The sequence below is a fragment of the Euprymna scolopes genome, chromosome 18, assembly GCF_053919585.1.
Source record: "Euprymna scolopes isolate OS-2025 chromosome 18, ASM5391958v1, whole genome shotgun sequence".
Taxonomy (NCBI): Eukaryota; Metazoa; Mollusca; class Cephalopoda; order Sepiida; family Sepiolidae; genus Euprymna; species Euprymna scolopes.
This window is the reverse complement of record NC_136499.1, coordinates 32011754-32039380: the sequence shown is the minus strand read 5'-3', so window position 1 is coordinate 32039380 and position 27627 is coordinate 32011754. Positions and strand designations below refer to the sequence as shown.

The following is a 27627-nucleotide window of genomic DNA, read 5'->3' as shown; positions in this document are numbered from 1 at the left end:
AAATCTGGTTGGTTGGTTGTGTTTAATGGCCTATCAACCTCTCAAGGATTATTTAAGACCAGAATCATTTTTTAACCTATTGGATCTTAAAAAATAGTTTATAGGGAATACTCTTTAAGAACAATATTATTTCTTTATCCTTTTGTTATTGCTTTCAAAAATAAAATGTCACTTTCTTGAAAAGCATTGTTTTCAAAAGTAAAATATTGTCACTTTCTGGAAAAAAAATTGTTTTCAAAAGTAAGATGTTTCAAGTTAGTAAGTCAGTCTCTTCAGACAGGGGAATAGGAGAGAAAGAAAAAGAAAGGGAGGGGGGGCATGATTGATGATTTTGTTTTTGGCTTTGCAAAACATGATTAAGTTTTGCAAAGAGATAAAAAAAAAATTCAATGTGCAGTGCAGCCGAATCAGGAAGCCGATATCTTCAGACAGCCTGATCTGGTAGAAAATCCAGGATATACAACCTTTTGTTGTTTATGTCTAGACCAAACAGTCTGTCAAGTACATGGATTTTTTGGAAGGTGAATAAGAACATAGTTACTGGATTCTAGAAGTAATTTAATCCCAATGCATATGACATTTTTTGAAGGGAATATTATACTAAAATAAAAGTCAATTTAATATTGTGATGTAATTTTAATTCTTTGTTCAACCCCAATAGGAAAAAAAATACTCCCCCTCTTTCCGTGAAATGTTTATTCTAGTTCCTCCAAGAATAAAAACCAAGCATCTCAGGTCACTTACCTTGTTTCTGCTTTTAACCAGGGAGCCTTCACAGTGCTTGTTGATTTGATTTCTCCTTCAACATTGACGACAACAACCACCACATGTGAGCCAGGAACCATACCAACAACATAACTCTCACGATCAATGCTATGTAATTGGGTGTACTTCACCGTATTACTATAAGTAAAACAAAACAAAAATTAATGAGTAATTTGAAAATATTCACACAAGACGATAAACCTATGAAGAACTAACAAAATTTTTTTAATTGGATTTTTCTTAAAAAAAAAAAAAAATGTTCAAAGTAGCTTTGCTTCTTCAACATCTTCAAATTTGCAAATTTATAATTTATGCAAAAGATTAATTAGATTGAGATAAAATTCAATCCCTAGAGAAATTAAATGTTTCAATTTTTTTTTTTTTTTATTTTAAATTTCAATCATAAATGTAGTTTTTTTAATTTTTCCATTGAAATAAATCTAACATTTCGGTTGGGGAGAAAAAAAATTATTCATTTTAAAAAATAAATTCTGTTTACATAATTTGTTTAAAAATTGGACCTGGAGATGAAAATGAATACTGATGCTTCAGATATATCCACAATGGCTTTTTAAACTTAGAAGTTCAAACAAATAGTTTAGTGAATATTTGAGATGAGGATTGATAATTTGAATTCTTCAGACTACTATTCTCATCTAGGATGTTATTCTCACAACGTTTCGGCCAATATAACTTTCAATCTTCTTCAAGTGTGTATTGCCTAGCTCAGGAATCTATATGGAATTTTGAACTGGATCCTTTATCAAATCCATGGGGGTGGATTATTTACATTTCATCAGTCATATACGAGTAGAAGTTTGAAATCATTTTTATTTTATTCTTAGTATTGCTTTTAGTGGGGATTGAACCTTTAAACTCCACAAGAGTGTCACTTAGAGCTAATCATTACTTAACTTTATCAATTACATCATGTATCTGTATGGATTCCAAATGCACCTGAAGATCATAAGTTATAATGTGAGAATAATCTCCAAGATAAAAATAGTAGTTCAAATAATTAAAATTGAAACAGATTATCTAGAATAGGATTGATTGATTGGTGAATAATTTTCAATAAAACAAATCAATTCTATCATCAAAGATTCCAATCAAACATAATACTTATTACACATCGTGTTTTCATTAGTTCAGGAATTAAAGTTTACAACATGAAACATTTTGAGAAACTTAGTGGATATACAAACATTAATACTAATATTTATAAGAAAATTCTAACCAGATGAAAATGCTCAATATTTGGTGTATGAAGGAAGTTAAAATTTTTACAAATTATATTTTACAACATTTGTTTGTTTGTTTGTTTGTTTGTTTGTTCTGTTTTACTGCATATCAACCACTTTGGGGTCATTTAATGCCGAAAGGTTAGTTATGATGTGTTAAATATTGGTTTGTTCTTCTTAAGGTTTTTTTGGGGGGGAGGGGGTTCCTTATATTTTAGAGTATATTTTAATCTCTTTCAGAAAATTGATAATTTTTGGGGGATCACTCTTGTTTAATATTGTTTTCAGATTTTTTTCTTGGTAATACTTTGTTCGAGTTTGTTCAAGGTCAATGCAGTTTGTCAGTATATGGTTTTTACAACATTTATTATTTGAAACAAGAGATACAGATTATAAATGTTTCCTTAGTTCACGGAGTTTCAAAGAATCGCACTTATCCTCAGAAAAAAAAAACAGCAAAATAACATTTATATAGACTATCTATAAATTTGCTGGTCAGCAGCTTGAAAACCTCAGACTGAGAGAAGTAACGTATTAAGATAATATAGAATCATATAGATCAAAAAGGATATTCAAGTTGAAGTCCACATTTGAAGATGAAAATGAAAAATAGAACTGTAAAAGAATTCAAAAACAGTAGAATTGATTCAAGCTTGAATGGGTCTACCCTTAACATTTGTTCCAACCAATTTCACTGGGTTTTTTTTACAGTTATATTTTTCATCTTCAAACGTGGACTTCAACTTGAATATCCTTTTTGATCTATATGATTCTATATCATCCTTAATACATTACTTCTCCCAATCTTTGACGTTTCCAAACTATGGCTAGCAAAATTATTTCTTACAATTCTATTTTTCATTTTCATACATGGACTCCAGATTGAATATCTTTTTCATCTACATTGTTCTATATTATATCTATTAACATTATATCTCTTATACTCTGAAGTTTTCAAACTATGTGTTAACTAGCAAAATTATAGAAAGTCTATATACATGATATTTTGCTAACTATTTTCCTCTGAGGATAAGAGTCATTCTTTGACACTCCATGTAATAAGGAAAAAATCTTTTAACTCTGCATACCTTGTTTCGAATAATAAACGCTGTAAATTCTAGTTTGCAAAATTATGTTCTATCTTGAATATTGAGCATTATTATCTGATTAAACTTGTCTTATACATATTAATATTTATATATCCTCTTAAAGTTGCCAAAATTTTTCAGTTTGTAAACTTGAACTTCTGAACTATATATAAGAATGGCTTTTATCCTCAGTGGAAAATAGTTAGCAAAACACCATGTAGATAGACTAGCTATAATTTTGCTTCATATCTTGGCAATGGAAGTGGACCCTGAAAAACTATCCTTCCACGGATTTTAACGTCATTGTTAGCGCCTTATTCTAATTTCTTTTGACCTTTCAAGACATAGCTTTAACACTGCAGAACTTCATGGAAGAATTACAGATTTATAGATCTATATGATTTAGATTTCACAAATTAACAAATGGATATTCCTCTAATTGGATTTACGGATAACACCATCAGATCCATGCATACCATTCGGGATCCAACCATCCCCATTGCTTTCGGATTTCCTACAGTTCTATTTTTCATTTTCATACGTGGACTCCAGATTGAATATCGTTTTTATCTACATTGTTCTATATTATCTTTAACATTATATTTCTTATACTCTGAAGTTTTCAAACTATGTGTTAACCAGCAAAATAATAGCTAGTCTATAAAAATATTATTTTGCTAACTATTTTTTCCTTTGAGGATAAGAGCCATTCTTTGAAACTTTTGTTTAATGGTATTCCAACTGTAACAGAGCATGCACGCATGCATACAAATGCATGCAAAATGATGTCACGGGTAAAGGAAAAGACTATAAAAAGGAGAAAAAGCATGTTAGAGAAGACGATCACGTTAGAGACATGGATGACCTCACAGCTGTAACGAGAAGTCACACATGGCAGGAGAATGAGGAAAGAAATGTCATTGTTACAATGGGAAAAAGCAGTTGAAATTATTTCCTATTCTTTGTCTACTTTGCGACTGAGGTTACGTGTTGGGCAACGTTACACAACCTTGCTGATCATTTTATGCCGAAAATAGCTTTAAGTGACTTTAAAAGAACCTGAAGTTAGATGTGCTTCTTGGTTTGGGTAGAAATTTTGAAGTATCTTAGCATCATCAAGTAGGCAGCTTCATAAAGATTGTTATGTTTGTAATTATTTCTATCTTTCTTACCCAGTCATTCTTTAATATAACTCCCTTGTCTGTTTAAATGTATGTATATATGTATGCATGTCTGCCTAAAACTTTCGACAAAGGCAACAGATTTTCATGAGATCGGTATCGTTTTGAAGCTCTACCCTTCGGATGACAAATATCGAAAAATTTGCTACTGGCAGGGGCGTTTTTTTTTCACTGACATTTTTTACAAGTCATTCATGCAAGTTTGAGAAAAGTAACACAATTAGTCTTTACTTGCAATTAAAATTAAAAAATAAGTTTTTATTCTATTTGAAATTTTATAAGAAATGTTTATGAAATTATAACAGTTTTGTTAATTTTAAAAATAAGTTTTTATTTGAATTTATATAAAAATGTATATGAAAGTATAAAAATAAAATTATTGAAATCAAAATAAAATTTCAAACATCACAAAAAACGTACCCAATACATAATATTCCCAAAATAGTTTTAAAAGGCGTTTTTAATAATTCTTAAAAAAAAAAAAAAAGAGAGAGCACAAAAAGGTTTCCAATAATTCTTAAAAAAAAAAAAAAAAAAAACTAATTTAAAAAATTCTTAATTAAAATAAGACAAAAAAGTTTTCAATGATTATTAAATAAAAAAAGAATGATTGGAAAAATGTAATAAAAAAAGGAGTACATGCGCTGGGGAGATATAGGCTTGAGAGAAAAAAAGTGACAACACTTCCGGTAGCAGCCACGCCAGAAGTTAGGAAATATATTAGCTAACTATAACCATACAAGTAACAACTGTCACTAATCAGTTAAATATTTAATTTTTGACAAATCTGTATATTTTTAAATTACTAAAACTATTTTTAAGTTCTTCTTTATTGCCAAGTACTTTGTACTATACCAAACAATCCGATCTCACATTGACACACTTTTCTCAGCCTTGCAGATAGTCATAGAAAATCTACAAAACAAATACTTAAAAACATTTCCAAAACTTAAAGCTACACCGGGGTTCATTTGACAAGTTGAGTCTCTCACTGATAGGTGTGTTTGGATTTATAGCCAATGCCAGCAGATGCACAGTTCTCAAGGCAACTTTACGATTGGTTGAAATCTGGTATAGGCAACCAATCAAGAAGGAATATTTTGATAGACTTAACCAATCCATCTCAAGTATTTCAGCCAATAAACATTGACTATTTTACAAAGATCATTTCTTTCTTTGTTGTTGAAACAGATTTCACAAGGATAACGAGAGAAAGAAAAAAATTATGTATTTTTTGATTTAAGAATAGTTTATTGATAGATCACGTGATGAGTTAACATCAAGTTAAAACAAGTGAAGCATGCATGGGCTCTCATGAGTGCACAGTGAACAAGGCATAAAAAACTGACTAAGTTCAGCGTTTGTGTCCCCACCCCCTTTAGGTCCAAAAGTCCACAGAAAACGTCAATTTCTGATGAAAATGAACAAACGGTGAAGTTTTAGGCCTTAACATATGTAAATTTGAGTTCTGCACCATGCCAAAAAAAAAGAAAAAAAAAGAAATGACTGAGTCCATCATTTGCACCCCCCCCCCATTTAGTCCCAAAAGTCCCCAAGGCCTTAACATATTTAAATTTGAGTTCAGCACCATGCAAAACTGCTAATAAATAGACATACACAGAAAATTTTGGACAAATATGGTAAAATAGTCTCAAAAATGGAGTGTTTTTATTAGCCATAAAAGAGCCCCTGGAGCACATCCAAGAGTTATCACGAAGTATAGACAACCAAAATTATGTAGAAATCAGTTAGTTACAACTTTCCAGAAAGTTTTATAAAAATCTAAGGTATCTTTTTTTAATAATATATTTTAATAATATTTAATAATATACTTTTTTTAATAAGCACAAAAGTGTCAATTTTAACCTGAAAGGCACCCCTGGGAGTTGGGGGGGGGGGGCCTCCGGAGTTTTCCCAGAAAATCTGTTCTGTTACTTTTTTATTCATATCATGTTTAATGTTTGTGCAAAATTTCAAAAAATTCCAAGGCGTAGTTATTGAGAGAAGTGCAGACAAACGAACGGACGAGAGTAAATTTACAGATCCACCCTTTTTTTGTCGGGGGACCAAGAAAGATTTGTCAGAAGTAATTAGATAATTACCTGTCAGGAAGGAGGACGCTAAATATTTCACTTCCATCTGTTGGTTTGAGGTTGAATAAGATTTCTCCGCTGAGAACAGCAATGCTATCAACTAAAAGTATGAGAAATAAAAAAAACTTTTTAAAAATCAATGAAATCTGTATATCAATAAAATGTTTCATACATACAAAAGATAAAACTGGCTTATGTTACCAGTATACAACTGATGAAAATAAGATAGACATCTCTTTGTAAATTTAATTGACACTAAACTTTTTCTAAAAACATGACCATAAAATAAGACATTTAGAAAGAGACTTACATACGAAGGATGTTCCAAAAGGCCTATTTTTAGAAATCAAATTTTACAATGTTTAGTGATTTTAATATTCTATGTATCAATTATAAGGCTTATTTTGATCTCAATAGTTTGAATTGAGTTGTCGCCCTCTTATTTATTCACCATAGCCAATAAAACTTCTACATCTTGTTTCATCATAAAATTTGATTTTCTTAGTTAAAAAAAGAAAAAAAAAAATACTTGATCAATTTATGATTTTTGGAATGATATCTTTGTTCCATGACGAATAGTACATTATAATAATTTTTCTGTATTTTTTTTTTTTTTTTTTTTTTTTAATAAGTGTAATTCTAAAGCACCAGTGGTTTCAACATCAAGTAATGCACCATCTACATGAACCTCAGCTCAACCAACACTACATGTATAGAAAGCATAATACGGGTTAACTACCAGCTTCCCAGTAAAACCACTACACTCGTTATGGACCCATATTTTATACTGTGAGCACTCAATGAAGTTTACATCCACTCCTCTAATGCCAGGTCAATTTCTAGTATACCAGATCTGATATTTAACAATAATTCATTTAAGAATATTATAGAAATGGCTAAAAAGATGTTTCTTCCATATAATAAATTTTTCACCTATTATAGCTTTTGAACACAAACCTTTATTGATTGAGATTGTCGGACTGACTTCCTCATCTTGGTTGTTATAGACACACCGTTTCGGCCGTTTTACTCTCCTGCCTTCATCAGGTGTTTTGTATCGAACTGGGGAACCGTTTGTTAGGAGTCTCGAACCCAACCCTTTATTATTACGGGGGTACCGTATTCAGACTCCAGCTAGGCTCTGGGACATAGTTGCTGATTCTGTTTTTGAATGTTACTTTTCACTGCCTTCGTTCAGGATTGAACTCAGCACCTTTGGGTAACTGTAAACTTTGATACAACGTGCAAAACTGAATCAGCAACTATGTCCCAGAGCCTAGCTGGAGCCCGAACACGATACCCCCGTAATAATAATAAAGGGTTGGGTTTGAGACTCCTAACAAACGGTCCCCCAGTTCGATACAAAACACCTGATGAAGGCCGGAGGACAAAACGGCCGAAACGTTGTGTCTATAACAACCAAGATGAGGAAGTCAGTCCGACAATCTCAATCTCAAAAATACAGACAATTACAAACCTTTATATGCTAATCTGTTGAGTCAGCCATAATGCTTTTGCTATAATTAAATTTGGAAATATATAAAAAAAAAATAAGAAAAGGCAATGTTAATTCTCACCTCGTCGATTCCCAACAAATACTGCAGTTGCTCTGAAACAGAATTTAAGTCAAATGAAGCTTTCATAAATTAATAAATAACTTTCCACAAAACAAATCAATTCTATCATCACAAAGATTCCAATCAACCATCACACTATATATTGTAGTTTCGTTAGTTCAGGAATTAAAGTTTACAACATGAAACATTTTGAGAAACTTAGTGGATATATAAACATTAATACTAATATTTATAAGAAAATCCTAACCAGATGAAAATACTCAATATTTGAGATAGAGCATTGGTGTATGAAAGGAAGTTAAAATTTTGCAAATTATATTTTACAACATTCATTATTCGAAACAAGGAATACACATAAATATTTCTTTATTTCATAGAGTTTCAAAGGATACTCATGTTTGAAGATGAAAATGAAAAAAATCATAAAAGAATTCAAAAACAGTGAAATTGATTCAAACCTGAATGGATCTACTCTTACCATTCAAGTTCCAACCAATTTCACTTTTTTTAAATTCTTTTATAGTTACATTTTTCATTTTCAATCGTGAACTACAAGTTAAATATCCTTTTTGATCTATATGATTCTATATTATCTGTAATACATTACTTCTCCCAGTCTTTGAGGTTTTCAAACTATGACTAGTAAACTTATAGCTACTCCAAATAAATATTATTTTGTTAACTGTTTTTCCTCTGAGGATAAGAGCCATTCTTTGAAACTCCATGGAATAAGGAAATATTTTTAATCTGTATCCCTTGTTTCAAATAGATATTGTAAAATATCATTTGCAAGATCTTAACTTCCTTCCTTCATATATTTACATATATAACATACACACAAATATTTGACAAAAGGTCTATATTCCAAATTTCAAGATATTGTCCATCTTACCATTTATTTCTTGCAGCATGTTAAATGTTTAATTCTGACAGCACCTGTTTCATAGCGTAGAATCATTCATGTAATTATTTTTTCAATTTTTATTTAATATTGTCAATTTATTTCACCATTATTCATCAGAAGGATAGGAACTCATCAACTCTGAACAATTGCGGACACAATAAGACGGTCAACATCTTGAAATTTGGAATATAGACTTTTTCCTCATGTATTTGTATATGCTCTGTAGTTACATCGAACTTCATAAATTAATGGATTGGTATAAATAAGGGGTGAAATATAAATAAACATTTTCCCCATAAACATATATATAAATTTTCCCCATAAACATATATACAGGCGGTAAAAAGAAAGTCTGCACTTGTAATTTTTTCAAAAACTGCAAATTGAGGCCAATTTAGCTTAAATTTGCAGTTTTTGAAAAAATTACAAGTGCGGACTTTCTTTTTGGCGGCACTGTATATACACACACACACACACACACACACAGGATGCAGAAAGTATTTGAGAATGTACATATTTTTACTATTTTGATGCAAGAACAATGAACTTACATTCACAGAAGGTTCTATCAAGATAAGCCGAAACCTACTTTTTCTGGATTTAAAAAAAGTGGAGAACTCACATTACTGGTTGACGGAATATCATTACTTCCTGACATTTTTATGAACGTCTCATTTGACTTACCATATTTTCTATTCTTATTCATCTATTAAACTAAAGAAAAAAAGAATATGCAATTTCAGGCTTTGACCAAAAGGTCACACCAAAATTACTTGGGAATCAAATATTTCCACACACAAATCAATTCACAAGTATAGAAAGGTAACTTACGCACTAGAGTCATCGTGTTTGAGAACGGTTTCCCACTGAAGAAATCCAGAGCTTGGAATCCAACTCCGGACAAATTTTCCATTGCCAGAGATACTAACTAGACCTAGTGAAAAAAATTAAAATAATTTTCTCAAAAAAGATACTAAATAACTTTGGTGCTTGTTAAGATATAGTTGATAAATCGATTTTTATTTTTTTTTTTTAAATATGTTGTTTTAAGCAAAAACAATATTACGTACTTAAATGTCATGTCGGAAATAGTAATATATCCAAATTTACAAAAATTCATCGCGTAGAACTGCTGCTATTGTGTTTTAGTAAAAAAAAAAAAAAAAAAAAAAAAATTATATCGCTATAGCAATACTATAGCAATATAATTTTTTTTTTTTTTTGACAACAAATATTGCAGCCATAAAGAAGTAATTTAAACTATTCATTTCAGAATTATATCCCCTACATGTAGACTCCTACTGTCTACTTTGTAATGTTTAAGAAAAATGCTATTTTACCAAATTTTCAGTAAAAATTACTTTTGTAATTTTTGGATATATTACTATTTTCGACATGACAATTAAGTACATAAGTTTTTGCTTCAAACGACATATTTAAAAAAAAAAAAAAAAAGAAAAATCGATCTGTCGACTATCTTAAATACCATAACTTTTGATAAAAATCACAATTTGCATCTTAAAAGCAATAAATTTTCTTGAAAAGTTTTTAAAAGTTAAAATTATAGAAAGAAAAAAAAAATTTCCAAAAACCTTGAAAATATTTTGTATTGATATTGAAGTGTTGATTATGCAAAACTTTACATGCTCTATGTGAGAAAATTGACATAAAATAAGCAGATATAAATTCTGGTCATAATTGACCTTCAAGTTTTACATGAATTTTAATTGGAAAAGCAAATTTTGTTAGTAATAAATGTACACTTCTGTTAAATTAATGCATATAAAACTAACAAGGAAGATCGTTTGTAATGAGAATCTATGCTGAAATTATAAAATACAAGAGACTTCATTTTTTTATTTCATCTTTTGTGCTAGTTGGTGAATTGTTTGTTTGTAACTTAAAGACTCAAAATAAAATTCTAAAAAATAAAAACTTATTAAATTACATTTTTGGAAAATATGCAACTTTAGCTTATGCTATGCATGTTTGAATTAAAAAAAAAAAAACTTCTTTAGCTAGTATACTTCTAAGAATTTTTATTATTACTACTTCATTTTTTTTATTTCATCTTTTGTGTTAATTAGTGAATTTTTTTTTAGTTTATTTTTATGGAAAGATTTTTGATCTTAGAGTCTTGCTTTTTCCAACTTTTCTCTTAATTTAAAGCTTCCAGTTATAATTCTCTTATGTTAAAATATGAAAACCCGGAACATCAATCACAAAACAATTTGAATGTGTGAATCTATCCATTATATAATGCAACTGTATGAAAATTTTTGTACGAATAAAACCAAATGCTATAAATGAAAACTATGTTTTGTTTTTGTTAGCGATACTTTCTTGAATGAATTCAAGTATTTATACGGAAGTGCATTTTTGCCTAAATTCTTGTTGGGAATAATTTTCCCATTGACCAATCTGGTACCCCCTTTAATGCATATATATTATTTTTTTAAATATAATTATCCACTGACACGTGTTTCGTAGACACGCGGTAGAGGTTTAGGCTTCTTATCACGAGGTGCCGATTTCGAATCTCACTAGAGTCAGCCACTCTGATGAGTCGTGGACGACGAAACACGTGTCAGTGGATAATTATATTTTAAAATATATATATATATATATATATATATATATATATATATATATATATATACACACACACACTTAGACATCTTTCCTAAAAAGAAAACAAAAAAAAAGACAGACCATACTGAAATAACATTATTTACAAACCTATTTTTAACAGAGATGGGGCGTTTTTTTTTTAAATTATTGTGTACCTTCACCTAACAATTTAATAAACTAAAGATACTGTAAAAATTAAATTTAACTTGAAAATCCTACATAAGTACCTTATTTTCTAATGTTTATTCAGTGGAGGGAAAAAAAATAAATTAGCTTTTTCACTATCACCCAACAACTGCTTCAATATAAAGTAATAGACAACCCGTGACCCCTTCGTATATTATGCATTGTTCTTTTCTTTTATTACTTATCTACTCACTATGCCATCCTTTAACTCTTTTCTTACACTACTGCTACTACTTCCTCTATCCTCCTCCTATCACCATGTAAAACATTTGATGTGCAAACAAGATTATCAGAATTTTAATATCACATCAATAAATGATAATATTCAAACCATACGTGTCAACTCATTCCAAACTACTAGCGTTAAATATCAGACAAATCCAGAAATAAAGAACTAACTTTTGGGTCTTGAGCTCTTAAAATAGAGGATTTTTTTAGTGCTTGCCCAGAATTTATTACATTAAAAAATAAAAATAAAGAATATTGTTCATACCCGTGATGGAAAAAATACTGTATTCCAACATTTAGATAAATTGATAAAGCAGTTTTATTTTTATAAATAATGCTAATAGATCTGTACAGATAGAACAGTGGATGCATGTATGTGTGTGAAAATACTTAACCAATTACTCTTAAACTACTCGTCAAATAACACTGAAATTAACAGGAAATAGTAATCATACACCAATGATAGTCTATAACAAATAAAATCTTTGTTTGGATGAATGAATAACGTGTACAGACATATATTGGAAAGTACAAATGTAAAATGTTCATTTCAACTTGCTAATATTTCTATTAGTTTGCACAATTCATTCATAACTTGAAATGGTTAAATTTTAAATCTTTCTTATTGTCAATGGCTCAAATGGTAGGGAACATGATTGGAACACTAAATGTTTTGGTTTTGATTCTGTCTGATGGCACCCATATAATTTCTTTTTTTACTTTTGAAATCAGTAGTATATATTAGGTACGATAAATATTTAATAGAGAATTAGCTCTGTAATAATAAATACAAAATTTGCATGAATCAAAGTATATTTTACGACTAGGTAAGGCAGGGCACCTTCCACTGGTGATGAATAATAATAGCTTTCTTTAGCAAATTTCAGTTTTTCCAATGACTTCTTTCCCCATGTTAAGAATAGCATTCTAAAAGCTCGCAAGTTTAAATTATTTTGAGTTATATCCCTTGTTCTTGCAATCTTTTCAAGATGTTGCTGCGAGATCGTCGCTCATAGTTAAGCCATAAAACTTGATTTTCTTATTTAAAAATAAAAACTACTTGATCAATTTATGTGATTTTTTGAAAGACAGTATTTTCTTTCGATCACAAGTACATTACACAGATTTTTCCTTTAGTAAAACATATGTCTATTACAATTTGATTTACTAAAAAGCCAATTTCAAATCAACTTACCATTTCCTTGATGAAGAAGTGCATTTATTCGACCTCTTTCACCATCTTCAAAGATTTGACGCCAAGCTACAAAGACAAAAAATAATAATTTTCAACAAACTTTAAATTAGACATCTTCATATGTGATAGCGACTCATTTGGTATAATGATAACCATATTCGATAATAAACTGAGGTTCAATCCTCTTACCTTTTATTTTATCTTTAAAAATAGAATATATATATATTTTGTAATTAGTTTCATATAAAATTAAATATATAAACATGTTATATATATTACAATTATTAATATTGCCTAAGTAAATATATATAAATCAATTATAAATAGTAAGTTAATAAAATGCTAAATAGAATATTTTTTAGTAATGTACACGAGCAGAGCTTCTTTCTCAGAAGTGTATGATTGTGGAACTCCGTTCGCCTGTTTCCCACCTGACTACAACTTGGATGTCTTCAAATCCAACATAAACAAATTCCTGACAAACCGCCCCCTTAAGTAAGACACTATCAAATCTCCAATACTAATGATTACTACAATACTATCTCATTGATTACTGTACACGCAATAACCCTTATCTATGAGTGGCCTCCGGGCCTTGATAAGTGGTGACCCCCCATGTAAAAAAAAAAACAAAAAAAACTCAAAATTAATACAATTTATTAATATGAACATTCAAATTTTAGTGACTTTACTTGAAAATTCAAAATGGCGTGATAAAAGATAAAATAAAAGGTAATTGCAACTTCTCTTCCAATTTTTGGATTTTGCAATCATGCTTAAATGCATTTTATTTTGTTTCGGTGGATTGATAGTTGCTATTTCTTCTGATGAGTTAAGGGCAAAATAGATTCACTGATTGATATAATTAAATGAATGATTTTGCGCTACAAAACAGTTACTGTCAAGAATTGTAAATGTCAACATAAAGGAATAAATTGTAAGATGGTCAAAATCATGAAATTTGGAATATAGACTTTTGTCTTTGTTATATATATATATATATATATATGTGTGTGTGTGTGTGTGTGTGTGTGCACATGAATACTAGTCATCTGAATATCTAATTGTGTATGCTTATTTTACATGATATTCTTATGTGTGGCTAGGTAGTCTGTGTATTTATGCAGGAAAGTAGGCCTATGTATACAGATATTGAGAAATCTGCTTTATTATACTAGTAGAATATCTACCCTAGGATGGATAGTAACAAATATAGCATTGATTTTAAATTTTAATTTAATGAGCATATTGTATAGTTTCAGTAGTACATTCCAAAATGGTAAAGTTTACAAAAAAATAAAATAACACATAAATACAGTTTCAAAAGACATATTGAAAAATATTTTTGATAACCTTATCTATATATAAAAATGTATATAAAAAAAAAAAAAAATAGAAACAAGAGTTGAAGTATTTCAATGATAATTGTGTGATATACAAGTTTTACAAATAAGTAATTATTTATTATGTACTTACCGATGCTTCCGTTGTGGACATTGATAGCTGCCAAAGTATTTTTGTCTGTCCCAACTATGACCCTTTTGCCCATGTAATGTGCCTGGTCCCAATAAAGAAAATCCACTCGACCTACATATCTTTGCATCCTAAAAAATAAAAATTGAAATTTAATCAATTTATTCCCTCAAAAAAAAAAAAAAAAAAGTTTATATATATATATATATATATATATATATATATATATGGTGACTGTCACTTCTTGACAGAAGATCATCTTTCCCTTGCTTTATTGTTGATTACTCATTTTCATGTATGTTTTTAAATATCATTTTTTTTTAAATATATACACTTATACACACATACATATATACATGTGGAGATGTGATCAAGATGCATAAATTCCTATTTTCTATGGGAACGAAGGTGGCTCTTCAGACCAGCCCTGCTCTTAAACAGCCTGTTGCAAAGGTCACACTTAAGCTGAGATTGAGGGATGCCAACTGGTGCTGCTCTACTGTAGACGCTCATAAGACGCTTCAGGCCTCCACTCGATTTACAGACTACAGAGCAAACAGAACATCTGTGCCCTGCAATGTTTTCTCCATCAAAGAAAGATTGATCTCCATGTGAACACTTGTGGCTAGCCAGGCCAGCTCCGGATAAAGTCATTTTACCGCATAAATCACAGGTGTGGTTCTGCATGAAATCCTCTGACAGACCTGATATATCTGACAGATTTTTCTTCCGGATATCACACTTCATTTTTGCATGCTCATATTTTTTCTTCTCAAAACTATCACAGCCATGATAAACCAAGGAGCGCCACTTTTTACGATCATTGGAAGCACTTTCCTAACTGAACACGTCAATATCAAGAGCTTTAAGATTATCTTTGATGTTATCCTTAAAGCGTTTCCTCGGTTTATGTTGTGGACACTTTCCTTGTATAATTTCACCATAGAACAGGTGCTTTGGCAATCTATCGTCGTCCATCCTTGTCAGATGTCCAGCCCACCTCATCTGGTTGTGTATAATCAACTTCTCGATACAAGGTACGTCAGACCGCATGAGAACATCCATATCAGGTATAAAAGTGCTCCACATGATGCCCAGAATGTGTTTCAGGAATTTCTGGTGCACTCTCTCCATGACTTTTATGTGTCTACCATCTATAAGTTGTCCAGGCCTCAGAAGCGTAAAGCAAGGATGGTAAAATACAAGATTGATAGACACCGATCTTTGTATGAATAGTTATACCCCTGTCAGACCATACTCGCTTCTCTAAGCTACCAAAAAGCCTTAGTGGCACGCTGTATTCTATAGTTGACCTCAACATCCAGAGTTTCATCTCTGGTGAGAGTACTACCCAAATACACAAATGTGTCAACCACGGCAAGTCTCTGGTTGTTGACAAAAATATTTGGTTCCACATACAAACTACCGGGTAGAGGTGTGAACATGACCTTAGTCTTCTTAAGAATAATAGTAAGCCCAAAAGACGCACAGGACTCTGAAAACAGATCCATGATAACCTACATATACCTCTCACCATTGGCCATGAGATCGGCATCAGCCACATAAAGCAGTTCACGAACCAGGTGCTGAAAGGTCCTTGTAGAAGCATGAAAACGATGAAGATCAAAGATCCTACTTGGGGTTCTGAAACGCAAATAAACACCTAGAGAACATTCCCTAAAGGCATACGATAACATAGTCGCAAAATAAATTGAAAAAAGTGTAGGTGCTAGGATATCACCCTGCTTCACACCATTGTCAACCGAAATGGGTTCCGATAAGCATCCGTTGAAGTTCAGGCGAGCCTTCATATTAGTGTGAAGCTCCCCGAGTAATCGTAGAAATTGAGGTGGGCATCCCAACTTCCCCAGAATTATCCATAAGGCATTTCTGTTTACCGTATCAAATGCCTTAGTCAAATCAACAAAAACCTGATAAAGCGGAACACAGTGTTCAGTACATTTCTCCTGCAACTGCCGAGCAGAGAAGATCATGTCCGTGGTTCCTCTGCCCAGACGAAAGCCACTTTGGCTTTCTGGAATGACGGATGGACAAATATACTTTAACAATCTATTGAGTAGAACTCTGGAAAATACTTTGCCAACTGCTTCCAACAAACTTACCCCACAATAACTTCAACAGTCGGTCCTGGGCCCCTTTCCCTTGTACAGTGATATAAGAATTGTATCAACCCAATCCTGATGGACATCAGTGATAAGATGAAGAATTTCATGAACAAGTTTATCACCCCCATATAAGAGGACTTCCACAGGAATACCATCAAGCCCTGGAGCCCTCCCAACGTTCACTTCCTTGATTGCATCTCTAATTTCATTCTCAGATGGGAACACAGACATTTCATGGATAAGCTTCTGTTGTGATAAAAATTCATTGATGACGTCCTCATCAACATTAGAGGGGTTGTCAAAGAGATCAGAATAATGCTCGGTCCAACGAAGGAGAGTCTTGTTAGGATCCTTTATCAGGGCAATTCCATCACTTGAGAGTAGGGGAGATGTAGATAGTGTTTGAGGACCAAAAGCTTTTTTAAGCAAATGGTACATGCGTTTGAGGTCTTTACAATCAAAAGCCATCTGGAATTGGTTGGCGAGTTTAGCCCACCACTGATTCTTCATTTGGCGGAGTCGCTTTTGGAGAATACCCTTGTTTGCTTTAAGTGACAGTTGGAGGGATACTCGACCTCCATGAGAGGCAGACAACATCTTATGGTGCAACTCATTTTTAGCACTTAAGAGTTGAGTAATTTCAGAATCATTATCATCAAACCAATCCTGATGTTTAGATTTGCGGAAGCCAAGAACATCTACACTTATTTCATAGATTGTATTTTTAAAATGCACCCACAACCCATCAAAATCAGCAGAATTAACTACGGATCAAAGCCTTTCACATACACTTGGATCATCCAGCCTGAAGACATCAACCGGTCTGGGAATCCCAACACTATCCAACCTACACTTCCTCCTTATACAGATTTTAAACTTCCCGCGTACCAAAAAGTGATCTGTGCTGCATTCAGCTCCACTCATAACACGCACACTACAGACGTCCCGCAAATCTGCCTTCCTGGAAATAATGTAATCAATCAAGTGACCTTGTTTTGAATGAGGATGGGTCCAGGTAAACCTATGGACCTCTTTGTGGCTGAAGAAAGTGTTACAGATAGCAAGGTCAAACTGAGTGCATAGATGGAGAAGATGCAGACCATTTCTGTTGACCCTACCTCCACCAAACCGGCTGAGTGAGTCCCAGGTGTGATGATCCTTGCCAACCCTTGCATTTAGATCACCCATGAGTAAGATCTCAAAAAAAATTAAAAGTTTATTTATTTATTTATTTATATATATATATATATATATATATATACACACTAGCAGGTCGTCCAGTCTTGCCCGGTTGTAAAATAAGCGTTATATGATATTTTAATTCATGCAGACTCCAGATTTATTATTATAGAGTCAATTCTGTATTGATTATTATATTGTACCCAATATATAGTAATGATTTTGAAAGTTAAAAAATATAACTTGCTTGCCCTCAGCTAGAATTGAAACCAAAATATTAAGCGCTCCAGCCTTAGTTGTTACCATTTGAGCTATCAACAGATAGATAGTAAAATGTTAAAAATTAAACAACTTTAATGTAGAAATGTATATTTGCATATGCGTAGAAGTAACAGGTTTAGTCGACTCACTAGCCAAATTCGATTTTTTTTTTTTCAATTTTGATTCCTTAGCAACCATTTTTACAAGCTCAAAACCAAATTGAATTTGTTTCACAGCTCTAAATCTCCTAAATACCATGTTTTAAATCTGTAGTCCAAAAACTGAGATCAACGTTTGGTAGAGACCATTCCACACCACAGAAACAAGGCCACATATATATATATATATATGTGTGTGTGTGTGTGTGTGTGTGTATGCGTGTGCGCGCACATGTTTAGAACTTTTTCATCTGAAATGCTGCGCAATTATTCACAATGTAGAAAATACGCATAAATAAAACGGAGTTAAGTTAAATGAAACCACTCATCCAATAAGAAACGATAAAACTAATAATTAATTAATGAAAGTCCGTTTTTCAAACGAATATGTAAATTAGTTAACCTTTATGAAGTTGCACCCATATCCATGACTGAATATATGAAGTTTGTTTTAATAATTTTTAAATAGAAAAACTAGGCTTTTAATATCAATGTCAGTGGAACAAAAAACTCAACTTTAGATATATTAGCTTTGCCTTCACTTTCCTTTATTTTTCAAGGTTGGTTGCACTTGGGTTGCTGAGTTTTAATTTGAGTGCCTGGTTGAGATGTTCTTTTTGATTTCTTTATCATTCTCGTTGAACCAGTCGGCATTTCATCTTTTTGAGTAACCAAGTATTTCTGCAGTCGCTTCAAAGGTTACTTTGTTTATTTTATTCCACATTTGTTCGGATGTGGGATCTTCTAACATGTAGTTACTTAGTGCTCTAGTAGTCACTGCTCCTTCCAGGTTATTCTGGTGCCTTAGGTCATTAAGTTATCTGCACCTAATTCAAAACGTAGATTCCATGAACAAAGCTTCTTTCTTAGAACTGCACGCCTGTGGAACTGTTCCATCTGCCCGCTTCCCATCTGACTACAACTTGGATGTCTTTAAGTCCAACGTTAACAAATTCCTAATGAACCGCCCTCTTAAGTAAACACTTCATTAAATCTCCACACTAACGTACTGTACTTGCAATAACCCTTATCCCTGAGTAGCTTCTGGGCCTTGATAAGTGGTGATCACCATGTGTTAAAAAAAAAAAAAAACGGTTTTATGTTAAAATTGAAACTAAATTAATTAAATACTTATTTACTTGTCTTCTCAGGAGTTAGATACAGGATCAGTTTTTAATGTGAGGAAAATCCAGCTCCCAACCCCCCCCCCAAAAAAAAAGAAAGAAAAAAGCGACACTGGGTTGGGACAAATACAGAATTTTCCTCAGTCTAGAAGGAGTTCCCCTTTACTGACCGAGGACAGAAAAGATGGAGTGTAGTATCAGAACAGATACTAGACTTTGCTCTTAGCTAAATGGTCAATAATAATTAGTTTAGTTTTTCTACTTACTCCCCTCCCTCTTCAAATGTTAAAGAGCCTTTTTTATTTTAATTGAATATTTAATGAGATCAGAGTAAAAAAAAGATTATAGTCAAAATGCCTGAAGCATATAAGGTTATAATGAATAAAAGGATTTTTTTTATAGTAAAGATTAGATAAAGTAGCACAATCATAGTTTGTAGGTTTCATAAAAACAATGATTGCAAAATGTATTTGTTAGGGTTACTCTTCAAAACACATGCCAGTATGAATGCCTACTGGAAAGAATTTAAATGCCTACTAGGCACTAACCTTGAATATCTAAAATCTTTCTGTCTAGGAATTTATCAAGACAATCTGGCATAAGAATAGTTTCTCTTACATGTAAACCCTGACCAAACATTCAAAATACCATAGCTTGTTTTGTTTTATGGCATATCAATCCTTTTGGGGGTTATTTAATGCAGTATACAATCATTTTGGTAAGTCTTTATGCTTCAAGTTCTTTATATTTATTCACGGTGTTTGGTTTGCTTGTTTTGTAGAGGAAATTGTTCTTTTGCACTTTGCAAAACACAGTGAAAAAAAAAAACAACAACAATGACATCAATGTTTGGTGCATTTTTAGGTCAGGATTGGTTGGTTGGCTGTTTTTGTTTTACGGCATATCAACCCTTTTCGGGTTATTTAATGCCGAATCCAAAGATTTTGAAGAAAAATTTTTTAATAGAATATATTTGTTGTTTTCACGTCGGTTTCTATTCAACCCATAGTTGGAACCTTAACAGGTACTACCACTCCGGGTCAGAGTGGACCTGGGAACAATGGTAATTAAAGGGTGGCTCCACACTCCCCAAAGCCCACAAGCTGGGGCCTCACCACTGGATATAGTTTAAGGTCATATCCAGGACCCCCATTGAGGGACTTTTACCCTCTGCAGGGGGGCAGTCGGCGTATTCTAATGCCCCACCGACAGAGCCATTTAGGTCAGGAAGCCAGTATCTTCAGACACTATTAAAATACAACAGTATTTGAAACCAAATAATTTCTTCTGATTTATACAAGGAATGGCTCGCCTTTTCCAAGGATGTTGCCTCTTTGTAACAGCACAAACCAGACAAATTTTTGCTGTGGAATCCAGCAAGACCAAGAGACCACAAGAAAGATATACTACAACATATTTAAATGGCCAGTCGGAGAGAAGAAAATTAATGTTCTTCACTAAGTCAACATTTGCGAGATAAAGGTTGGTTGGTTTTGTTTTACGGCATATCAATCCTTTTCCAGGTTATTTAATGCCAAATCCAGTGATTTTGAATAACAATACTTTAATAGAATACATTTGTTTTTTTTCAAGTCGATTTCTATTTAACCCATAATATGGACCCTAACAGGTACTACCATTCTGGATCAGGGTGGACCTGGGAGCAATGGCAATTAAAGGGTGGCTCCATACTCCCTAAAGGCCACAAGCTGGGGGGGGGGGCTCACCATCGGATATAGTTTAAGGTCATATCCAGGATCACAAGGACTTTAATGGAATATTTGAATAACTATGCAGACTTTAATGGAATATTTGAATAACTATGCAGACTTTAATGGAATATTTGAATAACTATGCATCTCATATAGAGATCAAGTGTTAGCCCCAGAAAGTGGGGTGAGGTGGGGTGGGTCTTGATTTCTGAGAACTTAGATTTAAGTAAAATGAAAATAAAAAAATAAAACAGATGTGATAGTGATGACTGATATGATGCTGGTGATAACAGTGGTATAATGTGGTTAGCTATTTTTAAATATAACCCTTATTTGAAATAAATATGAAAAAAAGAAAGAAAAAAAACAAACAAATAAAATTAATCCTAGCTTTTTTTTTTTTTTTTAACTATTATTTCACCCAAACAAAACAGTGCCACTCTGATGTAACAAGTTACTATTTAGGACCAAATATACAGGGACACTATGTAGGGAGTTGAGCAGCAAGATATCTGTCCACATTACACTTGATCTTCTGCATATCAAAACAGTCAAGAGGAAGGGATCTGGGAAAGAATTTCAAAGTCTAGCAGTTCGAAAGAATAAGCTATATGAGTAAAGGTTTCCTTGCATCTCAAGATCTCTACAGAGTTGTGGTGACATTCTATACTGCTTGTCGGGTTAGTCGGGGTATTTCCATCAACGGGATAGAAGTGCCTCAAATTCGTCATAGCACATTGCATTAAAATAGTTATAAAAAAGCACACAAATGCAACATTTTGGTGGTGTGACAGATTAAAATTTGGTTGCTAGTGCGAGACCTATTAGATTAGGAACTCCTGTTTGAACCCTGTCTAATAGAGAGAGATGTGATAACAAGACTTCATGAATATGCGAATGGTGACTTCGTAAAAGTACAGAATACTCTCAGGTATGAGTAACCTAGCATGGTAGAGAGAGGCCACCTTCTTAGAATAATTCTTTTTTAAAACAAAGATAAATGGATATTAGTAAGGAATAGACATTCAGAGGGTTTCAGTTCCAAGTATTGACAGAGAATCCTGAATACTCAATATTGAAAAGAAGTTTTAAGCTTTACAGTAAATACTCATTGACTAAAATAATTCAGTAGCCATTTTAATTCTAGGTATTAACTAAATACATAACCGAAATGGAAGCGAGTAAGAACTGATTATTCGACTTTTGCATTTTTGGCCATTGCTTGCTTTTGCTGTAGTAACATACTTAGTTTCCGTCCAGAATCGGTAATGATTACTAATTTTAAATCATAACCTAACCCTTAACATAGTAGCCTTTTTTTTTACTTTTTTTTTTGTGGCTATTGTAAACTACACCATTCATTTTCATGTCTGATTAGGAATTATCCATCAATAATCGAAACTTACTTTTATAAGAATTGAAATCTTTTGATTGTCCCAAAAATGTAAAGAACTTTGGGCTCACAGGTTGTAAAAATAATTTGCATTGGATTTCTTTTTTTCGTATAATTATTAATCGGTGCTATATTCCTCTTTATCTATCTGTCTGATTGTCTGTTCCACTTTTTCTTGGGTACTACTGGGCCAATCTGTATGGACCTTTGTTATGATAAGGTGCAGTGAACTAAGCATTATGGTATCTGTTCAATGCACAGATAGGAATTAATAAGGATTAGTCATCATAATATAACATTTATTCTCACCTTTTCTTGGAATCTACTGTTCCGTTCAGGTCAGACTGAAATTTTGCATGGACCTTTTTTAATGATAAGATGCAGCAAACTAAGTATTATGGTATCCGATGCATAGTTAGGGATTAATAGTATTGAATGCAAAATTGAGCACAAATTTAAACATATTCAAATCATCAATTTGGTGTAAAGTACTCATTCTAAGTCAATGGGCTATAACTTTTGCCCGTTTTTATCAGGCTAAAAGTCTAATTATAAACAATCATGACATTTTTATATTATTCAAATAAAAGTTTAGAAAAATATTGTAAAGATATCAACACTGATTATTTGAACGTTCAGAATCGACTTTAGTATAATGAACTGAACCAGGTAAATGTTTCCAAAATCCATTGGGAGAATATAAAAAGTTGGGTTATGGTGCTCTTTTCAGCTTTAAGATGATCATTTTTTTTTTTTTTTTTTTTTTTACATAGGTATCACCACTTATCAAAGCCAAGAGGCCACTCGAGGATAAGGGTTAAAGAGTGTACAGTAAACAATTGAACAATATAATAATTGTTAGTAATGGAAATTTGGTGAATTTGTTAACTTAAGTGGAACGGCTCATCAAGAACTTGTTTATGTTGGACTTGAAGACAACCATATTGTAGTCGGCTGGAAAGCAGGAAAACGGAAGACAGTTCCACAGGCGTGCAGTTGATAGTTCTAAGAAAGAAGCTTTGTTCATGGAATCTACGTTTAGGTTTAGGCACAGATAAAGAGTAGGGGGAGAATTATTGATAGTGTTTTCAACTAGACGAGTGTTTCTTGTGAAAGTTTGGCGAAGGGGGACCATAGATAAAGCTCAGTCGAGCACTTGCCATGAAAATAATGATAAAGCAAAGACAAACTCGCAACATCTCTTCTGTGAGAAAGAGGTTGCAGAGAAGAGAAAAGGACATTCCCTACGAGGCTACAAAGTCTATTTTGAACTCTATCAAGGCAGGATAAATACTTTCTAGCAGCTCCTGCCCAAATGTGGTAACAGTACCCCATCCCTGGACGTACTTGGCTCTTATATAGATAGAGAATTGCATCCGGTTACGTATTCCGGTTTCTATAACTATCCTCCTCACAAACAGAATTTCTTCCCTCATCAAACACGACAAATTTGATCATCTCAACATGTGCTTGTGTGTGATCACGTCTATAAACCAACTTGACAGCTGAAAAATCACAATATAACTGAAATTTGTGTTTTTATCCAGAATTCAACCTAATAATAATAAAATACAGAAAAACATTTATTATATACATACCCATGACAGAAAAAAAGATCATATTCCAAAAATCACAATTTTATTTTTATAAATAAAATCATTTTTAAAAGATTTTAAGAAATTAATGTGAAATCGTTAACATTACAAGGTTGATCTCGCAAGTTTGAATTATTGTGGAGTTATCTGACCTTGCTTTTTGTTGTTGTTTTTTTTTTTTTAATGGTGACGCAATGACGCATGTCAGTCCCTTTTTGCTTACTCATAAAATGTTATTTTCTTAGTAAAAAATAAATCTACTTGATTAATTTACATGATCCGTGGAATATGACATTTTCATTCCGTGAAGGATACGTACAGTGTACACTCACTACAGTAATACCGACTTTTCAATATTTTTATTTTTTAATTAGGTTGAATTTTGACTTTGCGCCGAAATTTGATGTTTTAAAATTCAATAATACAGATTTTGCTACTTCTACACAATCTGAAGCGAACTATTTTTTTTTTTTTTTTAACCAGAACCTGATCCAAGTTTTAGATTTAGTTCGGCAAAAGTCAATTTGGTTCAGTTCAAATGCTGTAAAACTAGCGAAATTTTAACAGAGAGGGTCAGGATCACAACACTGAAATTTCAATAGTTTATCTAATGGCAGAACTTGAACTACGTATATCGGTTTACTTTAATTTTTCTATAAATTAACTTTTAAAAGAGAAAAAGGTTTAAAAAAAAAAAAAAAAAAAAAAAAAAAAAAAAAAAAAAAGATTAAAATGCAACGAAATTTAAATTTCCGTTCCAATTTTACAACTACCGTAAAAACAGCATTCTCTGCAAGTTTTACTTACCGAGAAAAATTGCCGTGGTTTTGGAGGGGTATTATTTCGAAAAGTTTATGAATTAATTTTTATTCATTATTTTCAACATTTTTGTTAAATCATTATATTGAAGCGGTAACTCAAAAAAAAAAAAAAAAAAAAAAAATAGCAGTAAAATTCTATCGACTAGTTTGATCCGGTTTCCCAAGTGACGACCAGGTAAATTTAATCCAATGTATAAATTTGTTTTTATATTTTTGCGATAATTTAATTTAGCCCCATCATCACCGCAGTGGAAAATCAGACAAAACTAGTCGATAAAACTAATCGCTTCAATATAAACAATTAATCCCAAGAAGCGTATACTTATCGATGCTTCTCACTGCAGCAAAGGTAGACACAAGGTCGTTTTATGTTGGGAGGTAACAGCTCCCCTAAAAAGTGGGGAACTATGGGTATAACATTTGCCATGATCGGGCCAGTCAGCATTTGATAAGGAGACAGGAAGCCTCAGACGACCATCACTTAATCAACCTCCCTCTGGAAGGAGGTAATGCCCATAAGAATGGCCTCCTGAGACCGCCCAGATGACTTCACTTTTTAGCCGAAGGGCCTTTGCCAAGAAGAGACGTATCGATATTATTTTATCCCTTAACCTACATCTACAAATTAACAAGGGACACGTTGTCTTATTCTGAAAGAGATATGTTTTATATCGAAATAGAATAATAAAATGCGAATAAAAAAATGATAGCAAAGAAATGGCCCCTATTTTTAACGAACATCATAAAATAGGCCGCATGGATTTCGTTTTTAACTAGATAAAAACTAAAAAGAAAACGAACATGAAAAACTATCTAAACGATATTATAAAGAAATAAACATGTGGAAACATTGCATTATGGAAATAAATAAAAGTACCAGTCAAACTTCCCGGCCTGGTCTTCGAAGAGTGCAGTAGCCCCTTGAAGAATAACCAATGAAACTACGAATGACCGGAGAGACAACATGTTTCTGGTCTCCATTTTTTTTTTTCTCTCTCTTTTTCTTCACACGGAGTAATGTTGTTTTCTTTTATCTGAAAAGCGTTATACTCAAGTTCGATAACTCTATGAACTTTATTTCATTTTTGTAAGGAGAAGAATTCGTGAAAAGTTTTCTATTTTCGAGGAGGGAGGACCAAATCGGGGGAGGTCATGTGTTCGAAAGGAAAGGTCAACGGAAATTTCGTGCGCGCAATCCTAACTTCTACCAATTAGTCTCATTTTGAACAATAGTTTATAATTTTACTAATGGTCAAGCCCCATCAAAAGTGACAGAAAAAAATTACGCTTTGCCAATGTTCGTACTCGTTATTTAGCTTAGATATATTACTAAAATATCCATTAAAAACACAGAATTACATCAGTCAGCATGATCGTCCAATGTGCACTTGTTTTCCAACCTGCAAAGGGTGTTTATTCTGAAAGCCATTCTTAACATGGGGAGGGTGAAAAATAAGAAAATGCTTTTCAGAATAAACCCCCTCAACCTTCATGTTAAGAACAGCTTTCGGAATAAACACCCCCAACCTCCCAGGTTAAAAACGGCTTTTGGAATAAACACCTTTTACAGGATGGACAACTGGTGCACATTTACCGATTATTATAATCATTTCTAATGACAAAGCAAATAAAACACTCAGCATTGACTTTTTATTATAAGATTTATTTTCAAATTAATTTCAGATGGTGGGGTAAGTCTGAGTTGGTTATCTTAAGATTTGTTTTTCGCTTCTCCTAATCACTTGAAATGGTTTTCTTGGAAGCAACAGTGAATGATGTGTTTACACACTGACTCTTTATTGGACAAAAAATCATCAGTTTCTGTCAATCAATCGTAGTACAAGAAATATTCACTCCCACAATTTTGTCGTCCTATAAAAGCCCAAACACAGTGTTTTTCTTTACCTTTCCTGTTTTTCTTTCAGAGACAATACACTTGCATATATGATACATTTTGTGTAGGTCTTCTGGGACAAAGCCTTTGACAGTCACAATGAGACTAACAGACAAATTACTTAACATATTAACAGTGTATACAAGTTGCTAAATGAAAGTATATATAATATATCTCTCTCACTAACAAAACAGGTATGCTAATATACATGTGTCTACAATGTCTATCCCATTTACACACATGGTCACATGTAAATGCACACGGCACCAACTGAAATGAACATGTCTACTCATATTCCTCTTACAGTGAAACAACTTCACCTCATTTGAAACGTATTGGGCCTCTCTGAACTGTTGTATTCATTATCATACTTTATTTTCGGTTGCCACAAAATTTGTTAATACTAAATTAATATATTTTCATTTATATCAACTCAAATAATAAATAATACAACATGCTTGATAAGTAATTTAAAATGTCAATATAGATTACTGAAACAAAGCAAAAAAAAAAAATGCTCATCTATAGTTTCATTGGAAGGCTAGAAAAAGACAACTGCTTTTCTCATTAACTTTTGTTTGAAACAATAGAGCTACATATATTTATTCATATACAAATAAATACATACCAGTCTTTATTATAGACTAGCGGGGGTACCCGGCGTTGCCCGAGTGTTTGGAGGTGTGTATGTAGGAGAGGGTGACCCTGTTTTAATATTATAAGAAAAAAAGCACGATGTTAAAAAAATTGGAAAAACCAAAACAAAGCAAAACCGTGAACAAACGTAAAAAAAAAAAAAGAA

The 27627-nt window shown here is 32.3% G+C and overlaps 1 protein-coding gene across 1 annotated transcript in view; it reads right to left on the bottom strand.

Annotated features, from left to right (window-relative positions):
• Window positions 1–25983, bottom strand: part of LOC145297569 (ER membrane protein complex subunit 1-like) — a 70563-nt gene extending 44580 nt beyond the window's left edge. Inside the window, exons 1-7 of the mRNA XM_080143584.1 lie at window positions 25809–25983; window positions 14566–14693; window positions 13090–13155; window positions 9681–9783; window positions 7946–7977; window positions 6378–6468; window positions 745–903 (exon numbers count right to left, since the gene is read on the bottom strand). Of these exons, the coding sequence (XP_079999710.1) occupies window positions 745–903; window positions 6378–6468; window positions 7946–7977; window positions 9681–9783; window positions 13090–13155; window positions 14566–14693; window positions 25809–25912 (683 nt within the window). The 5' untranslated portion in view covers window positions 25913–25983. The remainder of the gene's footprint in view (window positions 1–744; window positions 904–6377; window positions 6469–7945; window positions 7978–9680; window positions 9784–13089; window positions 13156–14565; window positions 14694–25808) is intronic.
• Between the last annotated feature and the right edge of the window lie 1644 nt (window positions 25984–27627).